We start from the raw sequence: 23,515 nt of genomic DNA, 5'->3' as shown, positions 1-23,515 counted from the left end.
ACTTCCCCCTCAACTCATTTACTGGTCATAACACAAAATACAATCATTGTGGATATGATTCATTTATATCTAATACAACTCTTAAATCATTATTATAAATAATGACTTTGACAAAGTGTGTTATATGCTACCAATCATTGAAATTACTTAAAATATAGGCAAACACTATACATTTTTTTGTTGTATATTATACTTTTTATTTTATTATAGAAAATGATTATATCTACTGACAATTCTAAGTATTATAAAGTTATTTGACACTAACTTCCCCCTCAACTCATTTACTGGTCATAACACAAAATACAATCATTGTGGATATGATTCATTTATATCTAATACAAATCTTAAATCATTATTATAAATAATGACTTTGACAAAGTGTGTTATATGCTACCAATCATTGAAATTACTTAAAATATAGGCAAACACTATACATTTTTTTGTTGTATATTATACTTTTTATTTTATTATAGAAAATAATTATATCTACTGACAATTCTAAGTATTATAAAGTTATTTGACACTAACTTCCCCCTCAACTCATTTACTGGTCATAACACAAAATACAATCATTGTGGATATGATTCATTTATATCTAATACAACTCTTAAATCATTATTATAAATAATGACTTTGACAAAGTGTGTTATATGCTACCAATCATTGAAATTACTTAAAATATAGGCAAACACTATACATTTTTTTGTTGTATATTATACTTTTTATTTTATTATAGAAAATGATTATATCTACTGACAATTCTAAGTATTATAAAGTTATTTGACACTAACTTCCCCCTCAACTCATTTACTGGTCATAACACAAAATACAATCATTGTGGATATGATTCATTTATATCTAATACAACTCTTAAATCATTATTATAAATAATGACTTTGACAAAGTGTGTTATATGCTACCAATCATTGAAATTACTTAAAATATAGGCAAACACTATACATTTTTTTTATATTATACTTTTTATTTTATTATAGAAAATGATTATATCTACTGACAATTCTAAGTATTATAAAGTTATTTGACACTAACTTCCCCCTCAACTCATTTACTGGTCATAACACAAAATACAATCATTGTGGATATGATTCATTTATATCTAATACAACTCTTAAATGACTCTGACAGTGTGTGTTGTATGCTACAAAATGTAATTACAATGAGACATCTTCAAAAATTAACACTTAAATCACATACTAAAATTAACCCTTAAATTTCACAACAGAATTGCAGTACCACTCAAACATTTTGTCTCTTTGTGTATCTAAATCGTAAGAATGGCTCAACCATTTAGAATATTATGTAAATTAAGTATAATTGTTAAGTGATTGAAAAAATTTAGTATTTTTCAATTTTTATATTTAGAACAAAGAAACAAGAACATATAAAAAATATGAATATCTTATCTACCATAATTTAAGCTTTAGGCTCATACAAAAAATGTATAGGGCTTTGTTAATTCCATGTATGCCCCTAGTATCTAAAGTTAAATAACATTGAAAATACATACAGTAAATGCTTATTGTAAAACATTAAATAATAGTGTGTTTCAATAAAACATTACACAATTTTTATCCGATTTCTAACAAACATCTGCAAAAGCACCAGTAATTATTGAAAATATGATGAAACTGGCCAAACAGACCAATGAAACTGGATTTTAATTAAACAACTTAATTAGCATTGCTATTTATTATAAACTATTTAGTTTCTTTGTAGTTGGTTTTGACTGAAAGTCTGTACAGGGTGTAACAAAAAGGTTGGGCTGGCTATGCATTTTCACATTTTATGTGTGATTCTAAGCTAAAAACGAAGAATAACTTTTTCCAACTTCCACTTTGTTTAGCAGCTAGCTGCCATTTTGTATTAACAAATTATTATCTCTAAAACTAGTAAAGCTAAAGAAACCAAATTTGACACATTAGGCTTAAATAGGTAAGAGGAAAATAAAAAAATATTCTTTTACCTATTCAAACCTGAGTTTGTAATAAACAAAGTAATAAAATAGAAACATTACATATTACATTTTAAAAAGAAAGATTGGAGTATTTGTATTAGTGAAGTTATTCGCAAAAGATTGAAAAATTGGTGACTGGAATAGCCATCTGCAATTGTATAGAACTTATTCTAAATGCTGGTTGTACCAAATGTTTACTAGTTTAAGAGATAATAATTTGTTAATAAAAAATACAAAATGGCGGCTAGCGGCTAAACAAAGTGGAAATTGGAAAAAGTTATTCTTCATTTTTAGCTTAGAATCACACATAAAATGTGAAAATGCATAGCCAGCCCAACCATTTTGTTACACCCTGTATTTATGTCTATTTGAAAGGAAATATCATAATTGAATCAACAATTAAAAAATGTATTATCTATTTTACGGAAAAACAATAAGTATGCATATTATACAAGTGAAATACTTAAGACAGGATATAAGATATCCATAATGCACAATTATATTGAAAAAAATTGTTGCATGATATCCACTATGAAAGTATTGATCATGAAAAGGTTCACTCCCTTTGGAATTCTGTGTCAAATTCAAAAGTTTAAGCATTTACTTTCAAGTTAGTGAAGGTGCTTTGATGGATCTCCACAGTGAGCACATGGGTCTGGACGTCGGATGGACTTTCCCCATGTTTTGCGGTATGGCATTCTATATATTTTACATGTCATGCCGGGCAAACAGGTCGTCAGCCCATCCTTTAGCTCAGTCAGATTCACCACATTTGGTGACCTGGATTTCATGTCCATTTTATTTCTGTTATTCACAACGAGCTTGGAATACTTCATTGCCTCCTTAGCTTCATAGGAGAACCCTCCTACTGGTATGAGCCCCCATCCATCATCGAACAGTACATCTGCTTCTCTCAGCATCTCTGAGGTAAATCCCCAGTGAAATTCTTTCAGAGTGCTTTTCAGTTGGAACGCTCCCTGTGACACTAGGAAGTTGGTAAATTCCATCTGGTAACATAAAGACCGATGTGAAAACATCTTTGACATCAACATTAAAATGACAATGTAACAATTAAGTTTTCAATAATATTTATACTACTCATCTCTACAGTAGACCCATTACAAATGATTCAACTTGTATTGTTCAAACAATTTATTTCATACCAGAGGACAGTTAGGTTTTGATAAAAGATGAAAACTATCATGCACTGAATAGAAAGACAAGAAAACAAATATATCTACAGAAGTCATTGCCAAGACTGCATTTCATCAATTTAGGGACATGCAAGTCTACATTTTTAACTACATAAAATAAGGCTAATCTGAAAAAGTCTTGAGACATTTTCAGTGTTGCCTTACAATGTACTGTATTTATAAAACGTTTGCATTTTCCAAATATTTATCTTTGTTTTCTCCTGTACACCTTTCAGAAAAAGTGGTCACTTCAAAAGTATGTACCAGAAAAAATTACAAAAACATTTCATCATCATATATAGGTTTAGGTGAGTAATCATTTATTTAATGTGTTAACATTTATTCCGAATATAGTCTCAATTAAAATTTTCCCCGTAATAGGTGTTTTATTAAAAAATATTAGTCATTAATTTTTACTCTCTTAAACTTCCAAGATAAGTAAAGTGGTCAAAGAAATAATCAATCAGTGAGATCATTTTTTAAATCTGTAAACTACTCGTTTTATTACTTATTTCCAACATCAAGATTACATAACTAAAAAAAATGTTAATATAATGAATCCAAAAGATTGACCTACACTAACATAAATTAGAAATTGTGGAGTGAACTTCCTATAAATTCTGACACTTTATTGAGGAGGTGATATCTGAACAATAATTGGTTGTCACTTTCCAAAAACAAACATTTATCTTATACGTCTTAATTCATTAAGACTGAGAACAGGCATGGCTCATCCTACAAATTTTTCTGATAGATTACGGGAGCTAGTGATTTTTCAAAGCCGAATCTCAAATCTATCGAAGCTTAAAAAATTTGGTTTTGAGACTTAAACTGTAACCTTATATTTGCTGAGAATTTCAGTGTCGCTATTACTGGACAGAAATCACTATCACTATCAGTGTCACTATCACTTATTCATGTTCCATCACTATCAGTTCGACAACATATCAGTAGGTGGAATCTTCTTTTGCCGAAATAATAAATAAAAAATAATGGCTAGAAACTGAAAAATAGTAATGTGTCATCTGTTGTGATTGTCAATTGATACTGGTGAGGAGTCACAAATGGAAATGGTAAAGCCCAAGGCAAGACTAGGAAAGTTTTATGTTGTATGAGCATTATCGTTGTTTGGCTAAGAGTGGTAGAGAATAAACCAATAAACAATAAACCACAGAATATATTCAGTCTGAGATCCAAGGCACAGTGTTATTTTCAGTTCCAAATTTGTAATAAGAACATTTAATGAAGTACTATTTGTTAGCAAGATATCTGAATGATATTTATACCAGGCACTTCTAAACTACAGATTGATATATCTTTATATATAAAAAGGTTAATATGTGATAACTGAATTATTTTATTTATTGTGTGTGTGTGCGTGTGTGTGTGTGTGTGTAATAACTAAAAACATTTTGTGGAAATATAACTCATATTTTTAATGGGTTCCAAAGAAAATTAGTTTTGTTAAAATAACTAGATGGCATTTGGCAATGGTATGTTAGTCATGTCATATCAGTCCTGTGATTGAAAAAAACTATCAAATATGTCAATTCTAACCAGACTGCTGACAACGGCTTTTGCAATAATATTTTTGTTAAGCATTTACCAAACTCGTTAAATTACAGATAAGGGCCAATTATATATATATACACAGTGTGCTTAAAAAGTCCCGGAAGGTTTTAACCCTTAGAGCACTGAATACAAATTCCTATATTTTCCCCTAGCGTGCTATTAGCATAAACCATAAATTTTAAATTTGTTAAAAGTTCTATTTGATTTAACATTTCTAAAGTTATTATAGGAAGAAAAACATAAAAACGGATTTAAAAAAAATATTTTTGTATTTTTTACAGATTAAAATGTATAAAAAAACAAAACTTGGAATTCGCCAATTTCCAAAATTGTTGTGTGAATGAAATTTTTGAAATAATATAACTGTAAAAATGTTCAGAAATAACGTGAAACGCGCAACTCAACACAGGAAACAAGCTTACGCGTATGTTTCATGAACAGCACTGTCGCCCTCACCACGCGGGAAATCCTGTAAGACACGCCAGTCTGCAGGTCAGAATGGTGTTAAGTTGCTATGACAACCAGTGGCCGAGAACAATGAATGGAGCGCAGTCGTTGCCTGAGGTTCGGTCAACATTTTACCTCATTCTATCGGCAGTTTTACAAACTATAGTTCACAACAAAAAATAAAAACTTAAATCGCGAGATTTCCCGTAATACCCGTGGTAAGAGTTAAATTTTTTAAAACCATTTCTTGTAAAGCAATGTGATTTTGTATCAATATTACCCATAAAAATATAATTTTTTATGCAGTTGTCAGGATTTTATCTCATCAATCAGGGGGACGGCTAGCAAGGAGTCAGAAGAAAATCTTAAATTAGAGCATAGGTCCAGATGTGCATCAAATTCAAGGTCTGTTATAGTAGAATACAATGCCGCAAACCGGACCTCAAAAGGCTTACCCTATTCAAAATGGCGCCGTTTTATAGTTTTACGTATCCGGAGGTATTTCTTGAGTTTCTTCATTGATGGGATGAATTAGTTTTTGGGTGTTGGTAGCAATGATCACAACAATGGGATTTTAAAGACAGTTTATTCTTGAACAGTCATTATTATTTACACCCTTGTTAGTAAATGAATGTTGTTAATGACATTCCTACTCTCATTCCAACATTAAACTGATGCATTGTTTATCTTATCTAATTTGATTGTAGAATACATTCAGAAAGGAAATTTTCTTTTTCTTTAGATGTCTAAAGTTAATCTTGTAATGCAGTGTACAATATTTTTAAAGTGTAAATTGGTTTTTAATGCAAGTTTTATCAACACTGACTGGTTGTGTATTTTATTATTGTGATATCTCTGACTGAAAACTTAAAGAATAACCCTGCTTATGATGAGGGGATGTGGCGAGCAGTCGAATTCTGTGAAACAATGATGTGTATGTGTGGACAGGAACTATATTTCTTAACTAAGCTTGTATTTTCAGATGAAGCTACCTTTACACTTCACGGAGATGTAATTAGGCATAACTGCTATTATTGAAACGATAACAATCGTCACTGGATAAGAAGCCATACACAGACAGCCCAGAAAGTGAGAATGTGGGCTGAGATAGTTGGAAATCGCATTGTAGGACCCTTTGAAATCAATGACAATTTGAATGGGGTTTCATATGAATTATTTACTGTGTTGGATGAAAGTTATAACACAGTATGGTATTAACAGGATGGGGCACCACCTCATCGTGCACTACAAGTACGTGAGCTGCTGGACAGAGAGTTTCCCAATTGTTGGATAGGACGTAGGGGAACAATAGAGTGGCCACCTAGATCACCAGATTTAAACCCTTTAGATCTATGTTTATGGGGTTATTTAAAACAAAGAGTTTAAATAAATAAGCCTGCCAACACACAAGAACTAATTCGTTGCATCAATCAAGAAACTCTGCAAATACCTTCGGATATGTTACAAAATGTTACTGGTTTCTACCACAGATTAGGATATTGCCAATAGACACTTGGAGAGCATTTTGAACACTTACTATAGTTGTAAGTACTTGGTTTTAAATTTCACTACAGTAAATTAATGTTATCTTTAAGAAATAGAATATTATGTGGATAAACCTTTTGTAATCCTTGATAGGGCTCTGAACTGGTTCTGGGTTTACAATTCTTAGCATTTCAAGGCTCTGTCCGATGTGTTAAATTGTATATTGTTACAAATGTTATATGTGTTTTAATTCATATTTATATTATAAAAATTTTATAATGACACACTTATATTTGCTAAACACTGTTATTACTATAACTTGTTACCTCATCATCATAGTTGGGTATTACTAATAATCTTTTCAAGTTGGTACACAAGCCTAAGGAACTTATGTAGCCTGCTTTGATGTAAACGTTGACAAGTTCTAGTACTCTCAGTGATGGTAACTCGCTGATTTCCTGTAGGATTCTGTTAGTAGAGACCGTCCCTCCCTGTAAATTACATGAAATTTACAAATCCAATTGTATGAACTATTAAAATTAGTTTTGGATGAACTTCTTTTTAAGGTCATAGAGTGACAATTTTTTAAACCTTTTGGAAGCATGTTGAAAAGTCTTGCTCCGATACAGGAAGGTTCCTTGGAGAAAAGCATAGTTCTTTGCTCCTGTGCGGAGGACTGTCACGTGTGAGATGCTCATGGATAATCCTTTATCTGGGCAAGTTTCTTCAGCACGGTTTTTGTGCAACAAGGTCTCTTTTAAGATTATCAATTGAAGAGCATCCTCAGGGGATTATTCCGTAACAAATATGGAATTCAAAGAGGGCACAACATGCCATTATTAAACATTGATTAATGTTTACCTACAAATTTACCGTTGAACAATTTAATAACGGAACAAAATATTTGTATTAACAAGTTTAATAATGTATTGATTTTGGGTAACTTATGAACCGCTATACGTCAAATGAATGTAAGAAATTAAAGAAACTAGAGAAATTATTAATAAGACTAAAAGCAGGAAACTCAACACAGTAATAATAGGTTAACTAATTGGACTAACTATTAATAAAATTAATGTTAGAGGAATGTTAAGTTAATCAATGCATAAAGGATGCACTAGAATACTGAAGATTGATGCAATCATTTATGTTATCCGCAATTCGTTTTTGGGGCAGTGGTAGTGTCGTATAAATTGGTTTGGACGAACTTGAAGGGATATATTGTGGCTATGCCAATCTTCACATTAACAAAATTGTTGATAAAAGTTTTCATGTCACTCAACATCTTAAAAAAGAAGTTCATAAATCTTCTTATCAAATGCCTTGGCTGCTATACTCTAAATTAAATACACTGCATGTTATAGGATATTTTGTCAGTTTTTCACTATTGAAAATAATTTACATGTATATCTAAAGGCGCCAAATATCATCCTCGTGCCTAATTTGGCACCCTAAACTTCTCTATTCTGACGGATGGGCGCAATTGGTGATAATTTCCATTAGTTTTGTTCATGGTTCCCAGTTAGTTGTAAAAGTTTCATGCAACCCAGTCCTCTGCGTGGCTATTTGATAAAACTTATTCTGATTTTTCAAAAGGTAAGTCGTCAAAATAGTATTTTTAAATGCCCTTTTCGAATTACTATGTGTTTATTTAGTTGAATTTGACATGTCTGTTTGGGGTAAGCTATAAACTGAGTGATCTGAGCGTTTTGCCGTGTTCGGTTTACTTCCCCCCATCTGTTCCTAATTTTGTCCAGGGAACGAAATTTAAAATATACTTTTTTTTATTTTGTTTCAGATGCTACCTAGGAAGAAGTGGAACAGAGAGGCGATAAAATCCCAATATTTTATAGTGACCAAAAATGAACCTTTGTAGCCCGTGTCTAATATAAATAAATATTGTAACATGTTTTTAATATTATGACTTTGATTTTAAACTGTTAATATCTCCTTCACAAGAAGTATTAGTAGGGGACGAAAATAGTACCACTTTTTTAAAATTTTAGTAAAAGTAGACTGTGTTTGAATTTGTTTTCTCTAAGGATAACAAATCATTTCTGATATATTTTGAGCTAAATACAATGTTTAGGTTTAGTTGGTGGTGTTACATAAATTGTTTGGAAATAATTTATTTAAAGATATGGTATTCAGAGACCAAAAAGAGACTGAAGGACAGTCATTTGGCATCTTTATCGTAACACGAGGGTTGTTGTTTTTTCAATATCCAATCTCATATGCCATGACAGCAGGACATATCCATGAAATGAAATGAAAAATGTCTTTATTAGAGGCGAAGTTAGGACTATAAAGTCCTCTCTACCACTTAACCTCGTAAAAAATTAAACCAACATACATATACATGTATAACTAAAAATAAATCTATTTATTCGCCTTATACGTTAAAAGAATCTTAGCTTTAAGATAAAAAAAACATCTATAATTAATGTAACTTTATATATATATATATATATATATACACAATACTATAATAAGACACACACGCATTCATTCAACTTGCATTCAGTTGCCCTAAGTACCACATTCCAAAGCTGCCAACCGCTATACCCCCTGAGCCCCCAGCATCAAGGCCCTGACCTCCGCCCCAAAGCGAGCGCGCTTATCAATGGCTCTGATGTTTATAGGTAAGGCATTCCACAATCGACAGGCAGAAACTGTAAACGACTTACTAAAGGTAGATGTTCGATGAATTGGGATAGGACATATCCACGGTGTGAACAGTAGTTGATCGCGCAACATTTGTAGAGTTCAAGTCGCTAGTTTGCACATGAACATGGCCGCCTCTCTAATTTCTCCTGCCAAACGTAAACTGAGGAGTGTCATTCATTTCTTGCACGCATAAGAGAAAAGTGCAGCAAACAAACCATTGGAGAATGTGCCGTTTTTACAGAAAACATCATGAGCGAATGTGTTGTGTCTAAATCAACGGTTTCTTGGCCTCATTGTATTTGCAACGTATAAATAAAATAAATAAATAATAATTAAATAAACAATAAATAAATAAATAATAATTAAATAAACAATAAATAAATAAACAATAAATAACTAAACAATAAACAAATAAACAATAAATAACTAAACAATAAATAAATAATAAATAGCTATGTTTAGAAAACTGGTATTTCGTACCTTCTCAAGGCGAAGCCACCTGAGCTTTTTGAGTTTTTTAAAGGTTCCAAGAAATTGTTGCAAAGAAACAGATCCATAGTTTCCAAGCTCTAGATACTCAAGCTCTGTCATTTGGCCTACCACCACCAGTATCTCTGACATGTTTTCCACATCAGTTAGGGACTACAACAACCAATCCAATTGTCTTATTTTTTAGCAAAATAACTTGAATGTATACAAAAGATAATACAAAGTACCAAGCAACGTAGTGTCTAGCAATCAAGCAAGTTACATTAGACTATCCTAAGATAATTAAGGCATTGTGTACTATTTGGTAGAAAACGTATCAAATTCATTGAATTATAGTAGTACCTCCACTGCCTGAAACTTAAAATATAAAAAAAACACACATTTAAATTGAGAGCAAAAATACTTACCAATGTCTTTAAGTGTAGCATATTCAGGAGTGCTGTCACATTGACGACTTTCAACTCCCTATAGCCTCTGAGTCTCAGTTCCACCAATCTGGTATTAAAGCATTCCAAATTAATTTCAATGCCCCTGAAACAGGACAAAAGCAACACCGAATTATTAATACTGATAGCTGTTAGCACACCTGGGAGCAGAAGAATTATATTGGTATGTTGCAGATAAATTATATTTAATTACTATAATATTAAAAATGGATCAACAATTTGCTTAATTTTAGCAATTGAACTAGGCAGGTATATCCAACTACTACAGGATTTTCTTGAGTAGGGCAAAGGTTCTTGCCACAGTGAAGAAGTTACCAACAAACAATGTTCTCAGGGAGTGGGAAGTCATAGAGCTTTCAGCCCCAGACAAGACTAGAAAATAGGGCAGAGCAATAAAGCGAGGGATGTCACCCCCATGTTTATGATAGGGTCCTCTTGGGGTGTGAAGGACTGGACCTCGTGCACAGAGCCACTCTCCTGGAATCAGTCTAGTTCAAACTAAGATATATAGGGCAGAGAATCTGAACATTGGCGGTGACGTTACACTAGGCCCGGCTGCCCGGTGCCTATGCCTGTACGGACTTACAACATAACTGTCATTTCCCATTTCCATAAAAATATTAGTTTTAGTCCACTTATGGATATAATACACTATTGTATTATGATATTTAGGGTTTATTGTTGCATGTTTCGTTATGGTATTGTGCTAACGAAACATTAGGTAAGGATTATATTTACTGAGAAATAATGTGCTTCTGCCCATAAGCTGAGGTTTTGACTTGACTTATAATCTAACTGTTACCATTTATTAGGACATTTTGGTCAATTTACTAGGCTTACCTTGTTTTCATCTATTTCAATAGAGTATAAACATTTAATTAATAAATTTTAACTTTTCTCTAATTCTGGATTTATTTTCAGCTACGATTTTATTGATTTTTAAACAAAGTACGTAAATACCATTATGCCTAGGATACACTGTGCTGTTGTAAGGTGTAATAACATACATGTGAAAACAAAACGTCTAAGTGAAGTGATATCTTATTTTACTTTTCTCAAATGTGCCGCTTTGAGGAAAATTTGGGTTGATAGCTGCAAAAGAAAAGACTCCTTCAATCCAAGCACATCTTATGTATGGAAGTGCTCAATACACTTTTTAGAGTCTGATTGTATTGGAAGTTTTAAGGCAGAATTTTTAAGACAATTGCACAAACATTTTTTAATCTGATGCTTTTTCCCTCAATAAATCTGACCTCAATACGAAAACTGAAGTCACTGAAGATGAGTATCTTGTTGGAAAAGTGTTAGGGGAAAGTTGGGTGAATATTATCAAAGAATTACTAGAAACTAATGGCAGTTAAGATTCCAATTAAAGTAACAGTGAAAGAATGTACTTTTGAAGATGAATAAAAAACAAAAGCAGTGACCTTCACCATACAAATTTGAAACAAACAATATCTCTAGATGGATTAAGATATATCACTGAATATGTGTCAAAAAACTTATGAAACTTCACCCGCACATGGGTGGTTTCATTCACAAACAAGAACAAAAATCTACATGCTTACATAAAATATCACTTGGATGGTTAGCGATATTAACAGAACCTATTGATGAATTTTTAAATAAAATGCAAAGCCTTGAATTTTTAAATAATATGCAAGGCCTTGAATTTGTAAATAATATGCAAAGCCTTGAATTTGTAAATAATATGCAAAGCCTTGAACTATAACAGTGGAGTTTTTAAAAAATCTGTTGGAATAAGAAAACTTCCAACAAAAAAATAAAATGAAAATAAAAAATCACTTTCCTCATCAAGTCATAGATTTATTTTTATGAGGGAGAATCAGAATGAGGATGCCATTCTACAATAGGCTTGAAGTTGAAAGGAGAAAGATTGAAGAAATAAACAAATTAAGAAGATACAAACTAACAAATTAGCTTGAGTATTTATTATCAATTTTATTTTTACCAAAAATGTAGAATATACAGAATCTCGTGTTTTAGACCATAGTTAAGCAATGAAATTTCTTTAGATATTTCTAAAAGAAAACTCTCCTTTGTTTTGAGAGAAAATGTGTTACTGTGTGATAGTATAAAAAGAAGTTAATATGAGCATAGTTTTCAGCTTTGGCGTTTTATATGTTTTCTAAGTAAGATATTCTTTTCATTGCTATATTTTGAAATTTTTAAAAAATTAACCAATATAGAGCTGAAAATTATTTTTTTTATCATTGGAAAAATTATCTAAAAGTTTGAACAATTACAAATATACATTTTTAACAAATTTCAAGACACTAGTGAAGCGAAATACAACCAATGCAGACGAAATACAATTTGATAGTGAAAAAGTAGTTAAATTTAATTAACATTTTTTATTTCTATAAGCCTAAGTTAAGGTGTTATATAATAAAACATATCAAAGTTAAGCCATTCATTATTAGATTATAAATCTACTGAATATTTAACTATTTTCGCTTTTAAAATGCATTCCAACTGAAAAGGGTGTGAAACAAGGCTTTATGCAATGCAGTGTATGGTCTATACTGTCATCAGCTCATTGTGTGATGAGCGCAGGGGGTAGGGAGTCTGGCCCACCTGTTCTATTCTATACATTTTGGGATACATATAGTTTTAGGACAGACAGCGCTAGCTTCTAGAAGTACTTTGACTTTGTATCTATATACAGCTTGCCAACACCACCTCTGTCCCTACCCACCTTTTCAGTCCCTATCTACTGGTCCAATTTAACGTATTTTTGAATTTTTTTTTAGGGGTTTGACATTAAAAAATCTAGGTTTTCAGACTTTTTCCGGTGGTCTCACGTGCCAAATTTCGTGTCTCTAGCACTTCTAGAAATATTCTAATTTGTATACATGAATGAGTTACACATGCAGCTGTATATATATACTAGCTGTTATCCGCGGCTTTGCATGCAATCTTAAGAACCGAAGTCCTTATATTACTTAGTAAAAGCAATTATGATGTAATATGTTTGGAGTCCTATAAAAATTTTAAAATGTAAGTAGGCATACATCAGGTAGATATTATTTAAGTTCATGGTAAATAGTATCAGTGTTTAACTTAATTATTATATCATGTTTGGCACGTGTAGGAGAATTTCTGGTTCTAATTAATTTAATACATAATGTCATAGCTGAATCTGCCTTGTCATCCCAATCAAGAAAACACAAATCTCAGATCACACAGGTCCTGGAAACTTACTTCGGTCAAAAAGCGTATATTTCCAGTCCTTGTCATATATTTCAGGTCTAAGATATTTCCAGTACCATAGTAGAGTTTGCCTTGTTGTTCTGACGAAGAAAAAATATATATACTTACGTAGGACCGAGATGCCTACTTCGGTTAAAAAGTGCCTACTTAAGACAGTTTAAATTCACTTACCTACTATGTCACAATTTAGCTTGCCATATTGCCTCGATCAAAATACTATATACTTTCAATTATCTAGTTCTCGGAAATCTATTTTGGTAAATATCGTGTTGACATAGTTGAGTTTACCTTGTCCTGATGAAGAAAATAAACACATAAGTAGGACTGAAAAGCCTATTACGACCTAGGGGGAAGTCCTACCTATTACTTATGTACTTTCAGTATAAGGGGGAAATCCTTATTAAGGTTATGCAACATTCCAAAATAATCGTTATTAAAGTTTTGCGTTATACCAGTCTTGCTTTTTGGACTATAGCCAGGGAAACAATGAATTGTTGAGGCATGTAAGTGTTCATTTCTCTGTTTTCCATAAGCCACTGTTAAAATGCAATATCACAATATGTCAAGGAAGCCCACCAGTTTAAAGTAACTTATGTGAAAACATTCATAACTTTGTCCATTGAGGTTGTTTACTTAACAGTGTTTAAATAATATTTAAAATGCATTAGATTATTTAAATCCATCACTGGCGCAATCTGGATCAAAATTAATATTAACCGTATTTACAATCTGCATTACACTACTGATCAATCAGTTTACTTAATATTTCATCAAATTTAAATGTAAACAGATGTTTCAGCCAATTTGTCGACATAACACTGAAGGTTTGAACAGCTGTTAATTTAGATTATGAAACGTAAAAACTACATTTTTTCTGAATTTCAAAATATTCAAGGTAACTTTTCTTATATTTTGCTTCATAAAAACCTTCCATGGATTTCAATGAACATTTTACAAAAGGAATTAACCGAAGTGGTCCAGTCGTTCTCAAGATTTGCGCTTAGCAACACATTTTGTGATTCATTTTTATTTATAATATACATATATACAGGGTGTCCCATGAAGAAACGGAGAAACTGTCAGGACTTGTTCTTACGGTGAAAATAATGAAAAAAGTTCATATACACATAGGTCCAGAAACGCTTAGTTAGTGAGCTATACAGGGTGAAAGATTTCGCCCAGATTTCAGTGCCACCGTTAAAAGGGAGCCCTATTAAATTATTTTGGGCGTTACCCAGGACGTAAAATTTAATGTATATTATGCAAATTGAACTGAAAAATTGAATAAAATTGGTACCAGACCTCTAGCTGCAGTAATTTTTAAGATATCTGAAGAAATACGCAAAATTCGATGTCCAAAAACAAGTTTCATTTAGGTTTCAAGTAGATTAACTTTGTTAAATGTGTAACAAACACGTAAAATTCTTTAACAAAACTTGTAAAGAATTATTTTCTTAAGATAATGATGTAAAATAAGCCACTAAAAGTTATACGTAAACGTTAAGAAAATCAATTTTTAATTAAATAAATAACGTACGAAGAATAGACAAAATCGGTTACACTTCTTTTCTTACTGAATGTACATCCTAATATTTGGAGAAAACATGTTAATTATTGAAAATATTATTGAAAATAATTATGTATAGATTTTATTTATAGAAACATTCTTCTATTTTTTCAAATGAATTACATACTAGTAAAAAAAACTTGATACGTGATACTTCCTAATAAGGTAAACCTAATGAAGTAAAATGAGACACATTAAAATAATGTATGTAATATGATGTTAAACCAATAAACTGCATGTCAAGTTGTATTGAGACAAGATCCACCTCTGAATATTGATACTCGGCTAGTATTGCCCCATGCAAGGTCGCGTCGTTCGTTATTTTATCCTCCTATAGACACGTGTTTTGTAGCTTTAGAGTGTTTATTATGCTATTTAAAGTGTATGCATATGCCGTTCTTGTTATTCAATAGAAATTACGCTGTGGGTAACGGTTAGTACATATATATAAATAAAAAATATGCCAATAATTTTGAACACATTCCTATAATTTACTGTTCTCAACTTGTTAAAGAAAATGCCTCAAATCACGATATCACAAAAGTGATAAAATACTAAACTTGAGTTTTTATTAACCCTTTTACCGCCACAGACGTATACAACTTAGTGCGCAATGACCACCAAGCACTGTTTGAACGCCACCAATCCGACAACTCGTGCTACGACTGAAAAATGCCACAGAGAATTTCACTAATTAGCTGACATCTGCTGAAACGATCATAAATACAATACAATACGCTTAAACAACAGCTAGAGCAATAATTTATGTTTGGTTTAGTTCGTCTTTAATTGTTCTACATTCACATGTATAGTTTGAAAAGCTTATATTTGCTTTGTAGTTTTTGACAAAATATATTCTTTGCAAAACATAAATAATGTCTTACTTGGGTCACAGTAATCACAATAACACGATTTGAGTTCTTTCAGTGTTATATTTTGGTGTTAAAAATTAGATTTACTATTAAAATACACATATTTTAACAATAGCTTACAGCTGTAACCTTGGGAAAGAAACATTTATTTAAAATTTTGAAATTATAGCATAATTCTATTATTGCTATCCCAATAATCAAAAGAAACTAGTTTCAGCTTACACAGTCAAAGTTTGATTAGTCTAAACTACTAACTTGATAGGGCCAGCATCAACATATCGCAGGCTGTTGTTGCCTCTAACTTGCTCCTCAAGCTTCGTCGAGGAACAGTAACGAAGACGTAACTTCACTGTTTGAGCCTGTCAACATAAAGTAAGATAAAATAACAGCATATGTGTAATTTTTACTATGGTCGTGCCAGCTCACGAATTACTTACATAAAGACTTGATGTTCATTAACAAATCTATTGGTTCTTTTTGTTAGTTAAAAACAAAAAAGATATTTTTATCAAATCTAAAGATATTTAAAATAAATGAAAAATACTGTAAATCCTTGGCTAATAAAACTCGGTTCAAAAAACTTCCGTGAACGATAATGTTTGAATTAGTTTACATACAAAAGTAGAACACTGGACCAAACCTCCTTCTCGGGGCAGAAGTGGGAGTAGCAACTGTTTGGGCAAATGACGTGTCCGTGACATGATTCAATTTCCCCCTCCCTCACCAATGCCACAGTGCCGATTCACACCACTGCTATTAGTCATATCCTACCACCATTATATCAGTCACTATAGAGGCTATTAACGTGTAAGTCTACGAGTATTGTAAGAGTTTTCAAACAAAAAATTGCAAAATCTTCTTTGTTAAGATTGTGTTTTTCTATTCTTGAGTATATTCTTCACACTGATTGTTAAAAAACTAGTACCAAAGTAGAATGGTGTGGAGTTATAGATGCATCAAGTATTATTGATCATCGTGGATTGAGGATAACAGACCACAGACTAATATATTGTGACTTAAGATTCGAACAAGAGAAGACTCAGGCCAACTTAATAAGGCAGAGAGATTACTCCAAGTTCACTTTGAATGATACGTTAGCCATGGCTGCTGAAGTGGACTGGGATAGAACATGTGACCTCAGCAGTGTTGTTGATATAGAACATTTTACAACTTCACAACATTACAACATTAAAAGCATTTTTTTACAATTATGACCTAATGGTTCTTCTTCTTCTATGGGGCGGCCTACTGCCATGCACTTAAGCCTCAAGGGCCTTTTGCGCACCCCGAAAGCACACCATGAGGCCTACCAGACTATGATTTCACTAAAAGAGTAACAAAAACAAAGGCCCCTTGGAGAACCCGAGAAGTTATAGAGCTCACAAAATGAAAATCAGATTAAAGAGGCAGTTTCTTTAGAGTCAGAACGATGCTATCTAGACAGAATATAAAAGCATTAGAAATACACTGAATAATGCTGTAAGATCGGCAAAGAAAATATATTTTGAAGATAAACTGGCCAACTGTAGAGACTGGTAATTTTTGCAAATGTTTACGGCAGAATGGTATATTTGGGTCAATTTAGATTTGGAGAGCAAACGGATGTGGTCTGGAAGACATGGTCTTAAGCTGAATGCTAATAAATGCACTGTTCTCTACATAGCACCAGCAGCTCAGCTACAGCGTATCAAAAGGAGCAACATGCAAATCAGAATTGGCATCTCAAAGGAAGACGCAAAACGAAGTCAAAGAATGCAAATTGATTTGTCTATGTAGAAGATATCACAGTCAACCTTTTCGAAATACTGCAGGACACATGACCATGTATGCCATGTGTACAATGCAGACTTGCTGCCTTATAAAAAATGTGCTGTTCCAGCAGCAGCCGCGGTATCTAGCAGATAGGCCATGTAGGCACGGTGAGATCATTTGTCGCAGCACTAAGCATAACGGCCAACTTCACCTCAACAAAGTGAGGTTGGGGACTGGTCGAAGGGGGTTTTCCCACCCCAGGCAGTGGTGTATTGACTTTAAAAATGCCCATACCAATGTTCATGATGGTAGTCATAGCGGTCAGCCTAGCCTAGTGACTGAAGATTTGATGTTGAAAATCAATGACAAAGTTTGTGAAAATCGCCGTTTCACAATGACTGAACTCTCGGAACATTTCCCACAAATTTCAAGAAGTTTACTACATGAAATTGTTGTAGGGAAGCTTGGATACCACAAATTTTGTGTCAAGTGGGTTCCGAAAATCCTTATGGAAGATCATAAAAAACAAAGACTTGTTGCATCGTTTAAGTTTCTTGACGAATACAACAAACATGGTAACAAACTTATCGATCTTATCATTACTAGTGATGAAATATGGGTGAAGCATGTCAATTGTGAAACAGAAATGCAGTCTATGGATTGGAGACACACACATTCTCCAAAAAACTGAGAAAATTTTCTCCAAACTCTGTCAGCGAGAAAGATTACGGCAACTGATTTCTATGATGCTAAGGGTGTGATTCTGGTTGATTTCCTTGAATGAGGATCAACAATCAATGCAGAGACGTACATCTGCTTAAAAATTTATAATGATTGCCCAGACCACATACAACATGAGCCATAACTCAGAAGGTTCAGTAATCTTGCTGCTGAATTTCTTCTTCAAAACCATTTCTACAGCTTCTCCGAGTATCTTAGTCACCGTAGTCTTGACATCTGATTAAAAGTGTAGAAAAATGTTCCTCAGTTTGAAGCCTAACCCTTACCCAAACATTGCATTGTGAAACATTGCAGAAGCTACGGCGAGCGATACAAAACAAGCATAAGGGAAAATTGACCTTAACAATTTTTTTTTTCCATGATAATGCAAGCCCCATACATCTAATCGTACACGACAAACCTTGGATGATTTTGATTGGGAAGTGTTTGATCATCTGCCTTATAGCCCAGATCTGGCACCAAGCGACAACCACCTATTTCTAGCGATGAAGACCTGGCTCGCAACGCAGCTCTCCGATAGTGATGCTGAACCTCACGCTAGCGTTAATCATTGGTTAAGATCTCATGCAGTAGATTTCTACAAAACTATAATCAAAAAACTTATGTAACGTTAAGATAAAAGTCTCAATTTCAACGGGGATTACTTACGGAAATGTTTTTCTATATTTCATTCCATACAACCATTCCAGTAGGCTATTTTTAGATGTAATTGGATCGAATCCAAAAAAACTAGTATCCAAAATTAGCTTCCTTCTTTAGTTTGGTTAACTGGGGTTTTACTGTATATAAAGGCCTACTTAACTAGAGTGAACTCAACATTGATAAAGCAACGTATAAAATTATAATCAAAAGTAAATTTTAATATTTGTATAATAAAGTAAAGTAATGTCTTATTTTAACAGGCGAAGTTAGTATTAAGAAGATTTTCTAGATTGGTTACACCTTGTTATTTTACAATAGCAGTTAAAAATGTGTGACGTAGGCTAAATGAGAAAAATTCCGCAAGTTGTGAAGTACGTGTGAAGTACGATGTTGAGCATGTAATGTAATGTAATGAGCACGATGACGAACGAAGTGGACGGCCAAGCATTTTGATCGATGAAATTATTTCTAAAGTCGATGGGAAGATTAAAGAAGACCGCCAATTCTCAATAACAGAACTCTCTTAGTTTTCCTCAATTTTCACGGAGATTGTTACGCAGAAATTAGGTTACCATACAATTTTTGCAAGATGGGTACCGAGCATACACAGCAAATCGGATTGTTACACTAAATTGTTACGCAGAAATTAGGTTACCATAAAATTTTTGCAAGATGGGTACCGAGCATACACAGCAAATCGGATTGTTACACTAAAATTGTTACGCAGAAATTAGGTTACCATAAAATTTTTGCAAGATGGGTACCGAGCATACACAGCAAATCGGATTCGAGAAGTCCTCGATGCTTTTCAAAGGGTATTGTTTCCACATCCGCCTCCAGCAATGAAGACCTGGCTTGTGACGCAGCGTTTGCATGACGACGTGGAACTGTGGGAAGGTGTGACTACCTGGTCTAACGTAGTTAATACGTCGGCTTACGATCATAACAAGACCATGTACGCCCGTAGAACAAAAGTACAAGGGCTACCCAGAGAGTAGATTACGTTTCGCTCTGTAGCCGCTACGGGCGGGATATTGCAGCCATTGTGATGTCTGGGTGTTTCTCAGTTCAGTGGCTATTCAGCCGTTCTAGTGAGAGGTTACTGTCGTTCCTTATTGTTTAAGAATAGCAGTTTAAAATGTGTGACGTAACTGAAAATTCCGCAAGTTGTGAAGTGCTAACAGTAATATAGTTTTTATGGCTAAGCACAATAAACCAACGAGATTTACTGCCAACTCTGATAAGTTTATTAGAATTATGTGATTACTGAAGATGGAGTGTATCAGTGGTGCATTACGTTTAAAAATGGAGAAATAATGAGCATGAAGACGAACGAAGTGGACGGCCAAGCAGTGTGATCAATGAAATCGTCTCTAAAGTCGATGGGAAGATTAAAAAATGTCCACCAATTCTCAATAAAAGAACTCTTATCTAGTTTTCCTCAAATTTCAAGGAGTTTGTTACGCAGAAGTTAGGTTACTAAACATTTTTTGCAAGATGGGTACCAACTATACACAGCAAATCGGATTCGAGAAGTCCTCGATGGTTATAAAATGGTGACGTTTCCACATCCGCCTCTAGCAATGAAGACCTGGCTTGTGACGCAGTGTTTGGGTGACGACGTGGAACTGCGGGAAAGTGCGACTACCTGGTCTAACGTAGTTAATGGGTTGGTTTACGATCATAACAAAACCATGAACGCCCGTTGAAAAATGAAATATTCCTTTGTGTGAGAAAACTACAAGGGCTACCCAGAGAGTAGATTACGTTTCGCTCTGTAGCCGCTACGGGCGAGACTATTGCAGCCATTGTGATGACAGGGCGTTTCTCCGTTCAGTGGCTATTCAGCCGTTCTAGTGAGAGGTTACTGTCGCTCCTTATTGTTTAAGAATAGCAGTTTAAAATGGGTGACGTAGGCTAACTGAAAATTCCGCAAGTTGTGAAGTGCGGACAGTAATATGGATTTTATGGCTAAGCACAATAAACCAACGAGATTTACCGCCAACTCTGATAAGTTTATTAGAATTATGTGATTACTGAAGATGGAGTGTATCAGTGGTGCATTACGTTTAAAAATGGCGAACTAATGAGCATGAAGACGAACGAAGGGGACGGCCAAGCATTGTGATCGATGAGATTGTCTCTAAATTCGATGGGAGGATTAAAGACCACCAATTCACAATAATAGAAGTCTCACTTAGTTTTTCTTAAATTTCAAGAAACTTGTTATGCACAATGTAGGTTACCACTAATCTTTTGCAAGTTGGGTATCAATCATACATAGCAAATCAGGGGTACCAATCATACACAGCAAATCAGGCTCGAGAAGTCCTAAATGCTTTTAAATGGGAGGTGTTTCCTAATCCGCGATTAACCTTGCTGTTGATATCTGTAACTCTGTGCAAGGAGTCAGAAAGCTATGCCAGATAGGGTGAAATGCATATCAGTTTTAGATGCAACTACCTATTCTAACTTGTAAAAAACATGATGTCCTACTGATAAGTAACATGACAGACATAAACAATAAATATAATTTATTGATATAAAAAGTAAATAAGAATCAACATATAATGTATATTTACCCTAGAGCACATTATTCCAGAAGATCTCCTATGTTTTATAAGATCTTACAACTTCTACTGACACCTAACTGTTCAAAAACCCGGGAATACACTGAATAATATTGCTTGTAGCGTCAGCCTTTAGCCAGCCAGTATTGGGAATAACTGAAAGGAAACGACTGGTTAGTTCGGTTATTTTAATTTACCCGATTAGTCGTTTGTTTTTGCTGCAACCAGTTAAATTAGTTTTAAGGCTAATTTTCTACCAACTAATAAGTTTAGTTGATTGAATAAACTCAGTTTCAAATTGTATTAGTTACTGATTCTAAGTGCCATTGGAGGTTGGACCAAAGATGCAATTATTTAATTTATTATTTTTATATTGTTCATAAAGTTTATCTGTTTCTGTTTGTGGTTTTTATTAGTATTTACGGCTGTTCCTTGTTGCCTTTTCTTGATATTTATTATTGTTTATTGTATCTCATACACATATTACAAGACAACTATCCATACATCTCATTTATTTTTTAGTTTTGTGTTGGTCATTGTTGCTAACTTATTATTATAATTATAAATTATTATGCTCGCTTTTGTATTGGTTGACCCGTTGGAAATAAAAAAAATCAAAATCAAGATGGAAGCCAAAGAAATTTAACGATGCCAATCTCTCTGAACCAGAACGAAGGCAAAGTTGTATGTCCTGAACCTTCTCCCCATTTAAGCTCAACTTATTAACTTATCAAACAAGGAATGTCTGCTGTTAATGAGCGTAAGGCACTGAACAAATCTGAAAACAGTACTTATCAAGAAGTACGAAAGGGCAGTGGTGCACGCCAGAATAAAACATTTTTGTCGGCAATTCTGACGATTGCCATAACTAAAATTAGTGGACAAGAAAGTGTTTGTTTGTGTCCAGAGTGAGTCCTGAAACATCCGAAAATGAATTTAAGTTCTTTCTAAATGACACCCGTAAATGTGATAATGTAGTGGTAATGAAACCTGAATCTAAATATCCATCAGGATATTCTTCTTTTATGGTCGGTATATAAAAGTCAAACTGTGACAAGGCCTTTCAGCCAGACTTCTGGCCTATGTGTGCTTTTGTTGACTATTTTAGGCATAATTTAAACTCCAAAGCTGTGGGCAAGAAGTTGAAAGAATGACAGAATTAAGTTACAGTACCTACGTAAGTTTAAGTAAAGTGGATATCTCACAACCTGGTCTTAGCAAAAATATACACTTAATCAAGATACTTATTTGTAATATACAGTGTTTGAATAACAAAGTCCAGGAATTAGAGACTGTAGCAAGTGAGGGTACCTTTGATATAATGGCTCTCTCGGAACACTGGCTGGGAATATCAGAAGTTAGCATAATTAATATTAGTGGCTTTTGCTCGCAGTACTTCACAACATGGTGGGGTTACTCTTTTCTTGTCGGATAGATTCCAGTTTAATTATGAAGCTATTGATATTTCCTATTACTGTACAGAATTGCATAATGAATTTGCTGCTGTAAAACTCTGTACTTTTCAGATCAATGTAATAGTTATATATCGATCACCTAATAGTAACCTGGATCTGTTTATATCTAACATAGAAAGAATGATTCTGTCTTTGGAAAAAATTGACTTTCTTATAGATGGAGACTATAATGTAAATGTCGCCAAGTGTGATACTAATACAGTTAGGCTGGAAAATCATTTTAAAGCATTAAATATGTATTTTATGAATTACAATCCGACAAGAGGACTGTCGTGTTTGGATAGTGTAATAACCGACCTAGCGACTGAATCGATCGACTCGGAAGTAATTGATTACGGTTTGAGTGACCATGACTCAGTTTGTGCTAATGTTTGGATGACAGATCAAA

General features: G+C 33.4%; 1 protein-coding gene and 1 long non-coding RNA gene across 3 annotated transcripts in view; one reads left to right on the top strand and one right to left on the bottom strand.

Moving 5' to 3' along the window:
- LOC124368841 overlaps positions 1-8,590 on the top strand; it is a 46,439-nt gene extending 37,849 nt beyond the window's left edge. The window contains exon 2 of the long non-coding RNA XR_006923013.1: positions 8,471-8,590. This is a non-coding gene — a long non-coding RNA (uncharacterized LOC124368841). The remainder of the gene's footprint in view (positions 1-8,470) is intronic.
- Positions 971-21,788, bottom strand: LOC124368840. 2 transcript variants are annotated; one of them, XM_046826271.1, is made up of 6 exons: positions 21,665-21,788; positions 16,203-16,306; positions 10,236-10,359; positions 9,820-9,981; positions 6,999-7,163; positions 971-2,982 (listed from the first exon to the last, which is right to left on the bottom strand). In XM_046826271.1, the coding sequence occupies exons 1-6, from the start codon at positions 21,674-21,676 to the stop codon at positions 2,587-2,589; spliced, it is 963 nt and encodes a 320-aa protein (XP_046682227.1). In that variant the 5' UTR covers positions 21,677-21,788; the 3' UTR covers positions 971-2,586. The 2 variants fall into 2 exon arrangements, with proteins under 2 accessions (XP_046682227.1, XP_046682228.1); XM_046826272.1 differs by lacking the exon at positions 9,820-9,981 and having other exon boundaries at positions 21,665-21,786.
- Positions 21,789-23,515: the final 1,727 nt, after the last annotated feature.

Source organism: Homalodisca vitripennis, chromosome X (assembly GCF_021130785.1).
Source record: "Homalodisca vitripennis isolate AUS2020 chromosome X, UT_GWSS_2.1, whole genome shotgun sequence".
NCBI lineage: Eukaryota > Metazoa > Arthropoda > Insecta > Hemiptera > Cicadellidae > Homalodisca > Homalodisca vitripennis.
Note: the sequence above shows the minus strand (reverse complement) of the source record. Positions and strands in the feature narration are given on the sequence as shown.

Excerpts from the sequence above, each read along its gene's own strand:
- LOC124368840 (XM_046826271.1), bottom strand. Across the intron at positions 10,360-16,202 it reads GTTGATGCTGGCCCTATCAA|GGGCATTGAAATTAATTTGG; the intron begins GTTAGTAGTTTA and ends GTCCTGTTTCAG. Across the intron at positions 2,983-6,998 it reads TACCCAACTATGATGATGAG|ATGGAATTTACCAACTTCCT; the intron begins GTAACAAGTTAT and ends TTATGTTACCAG.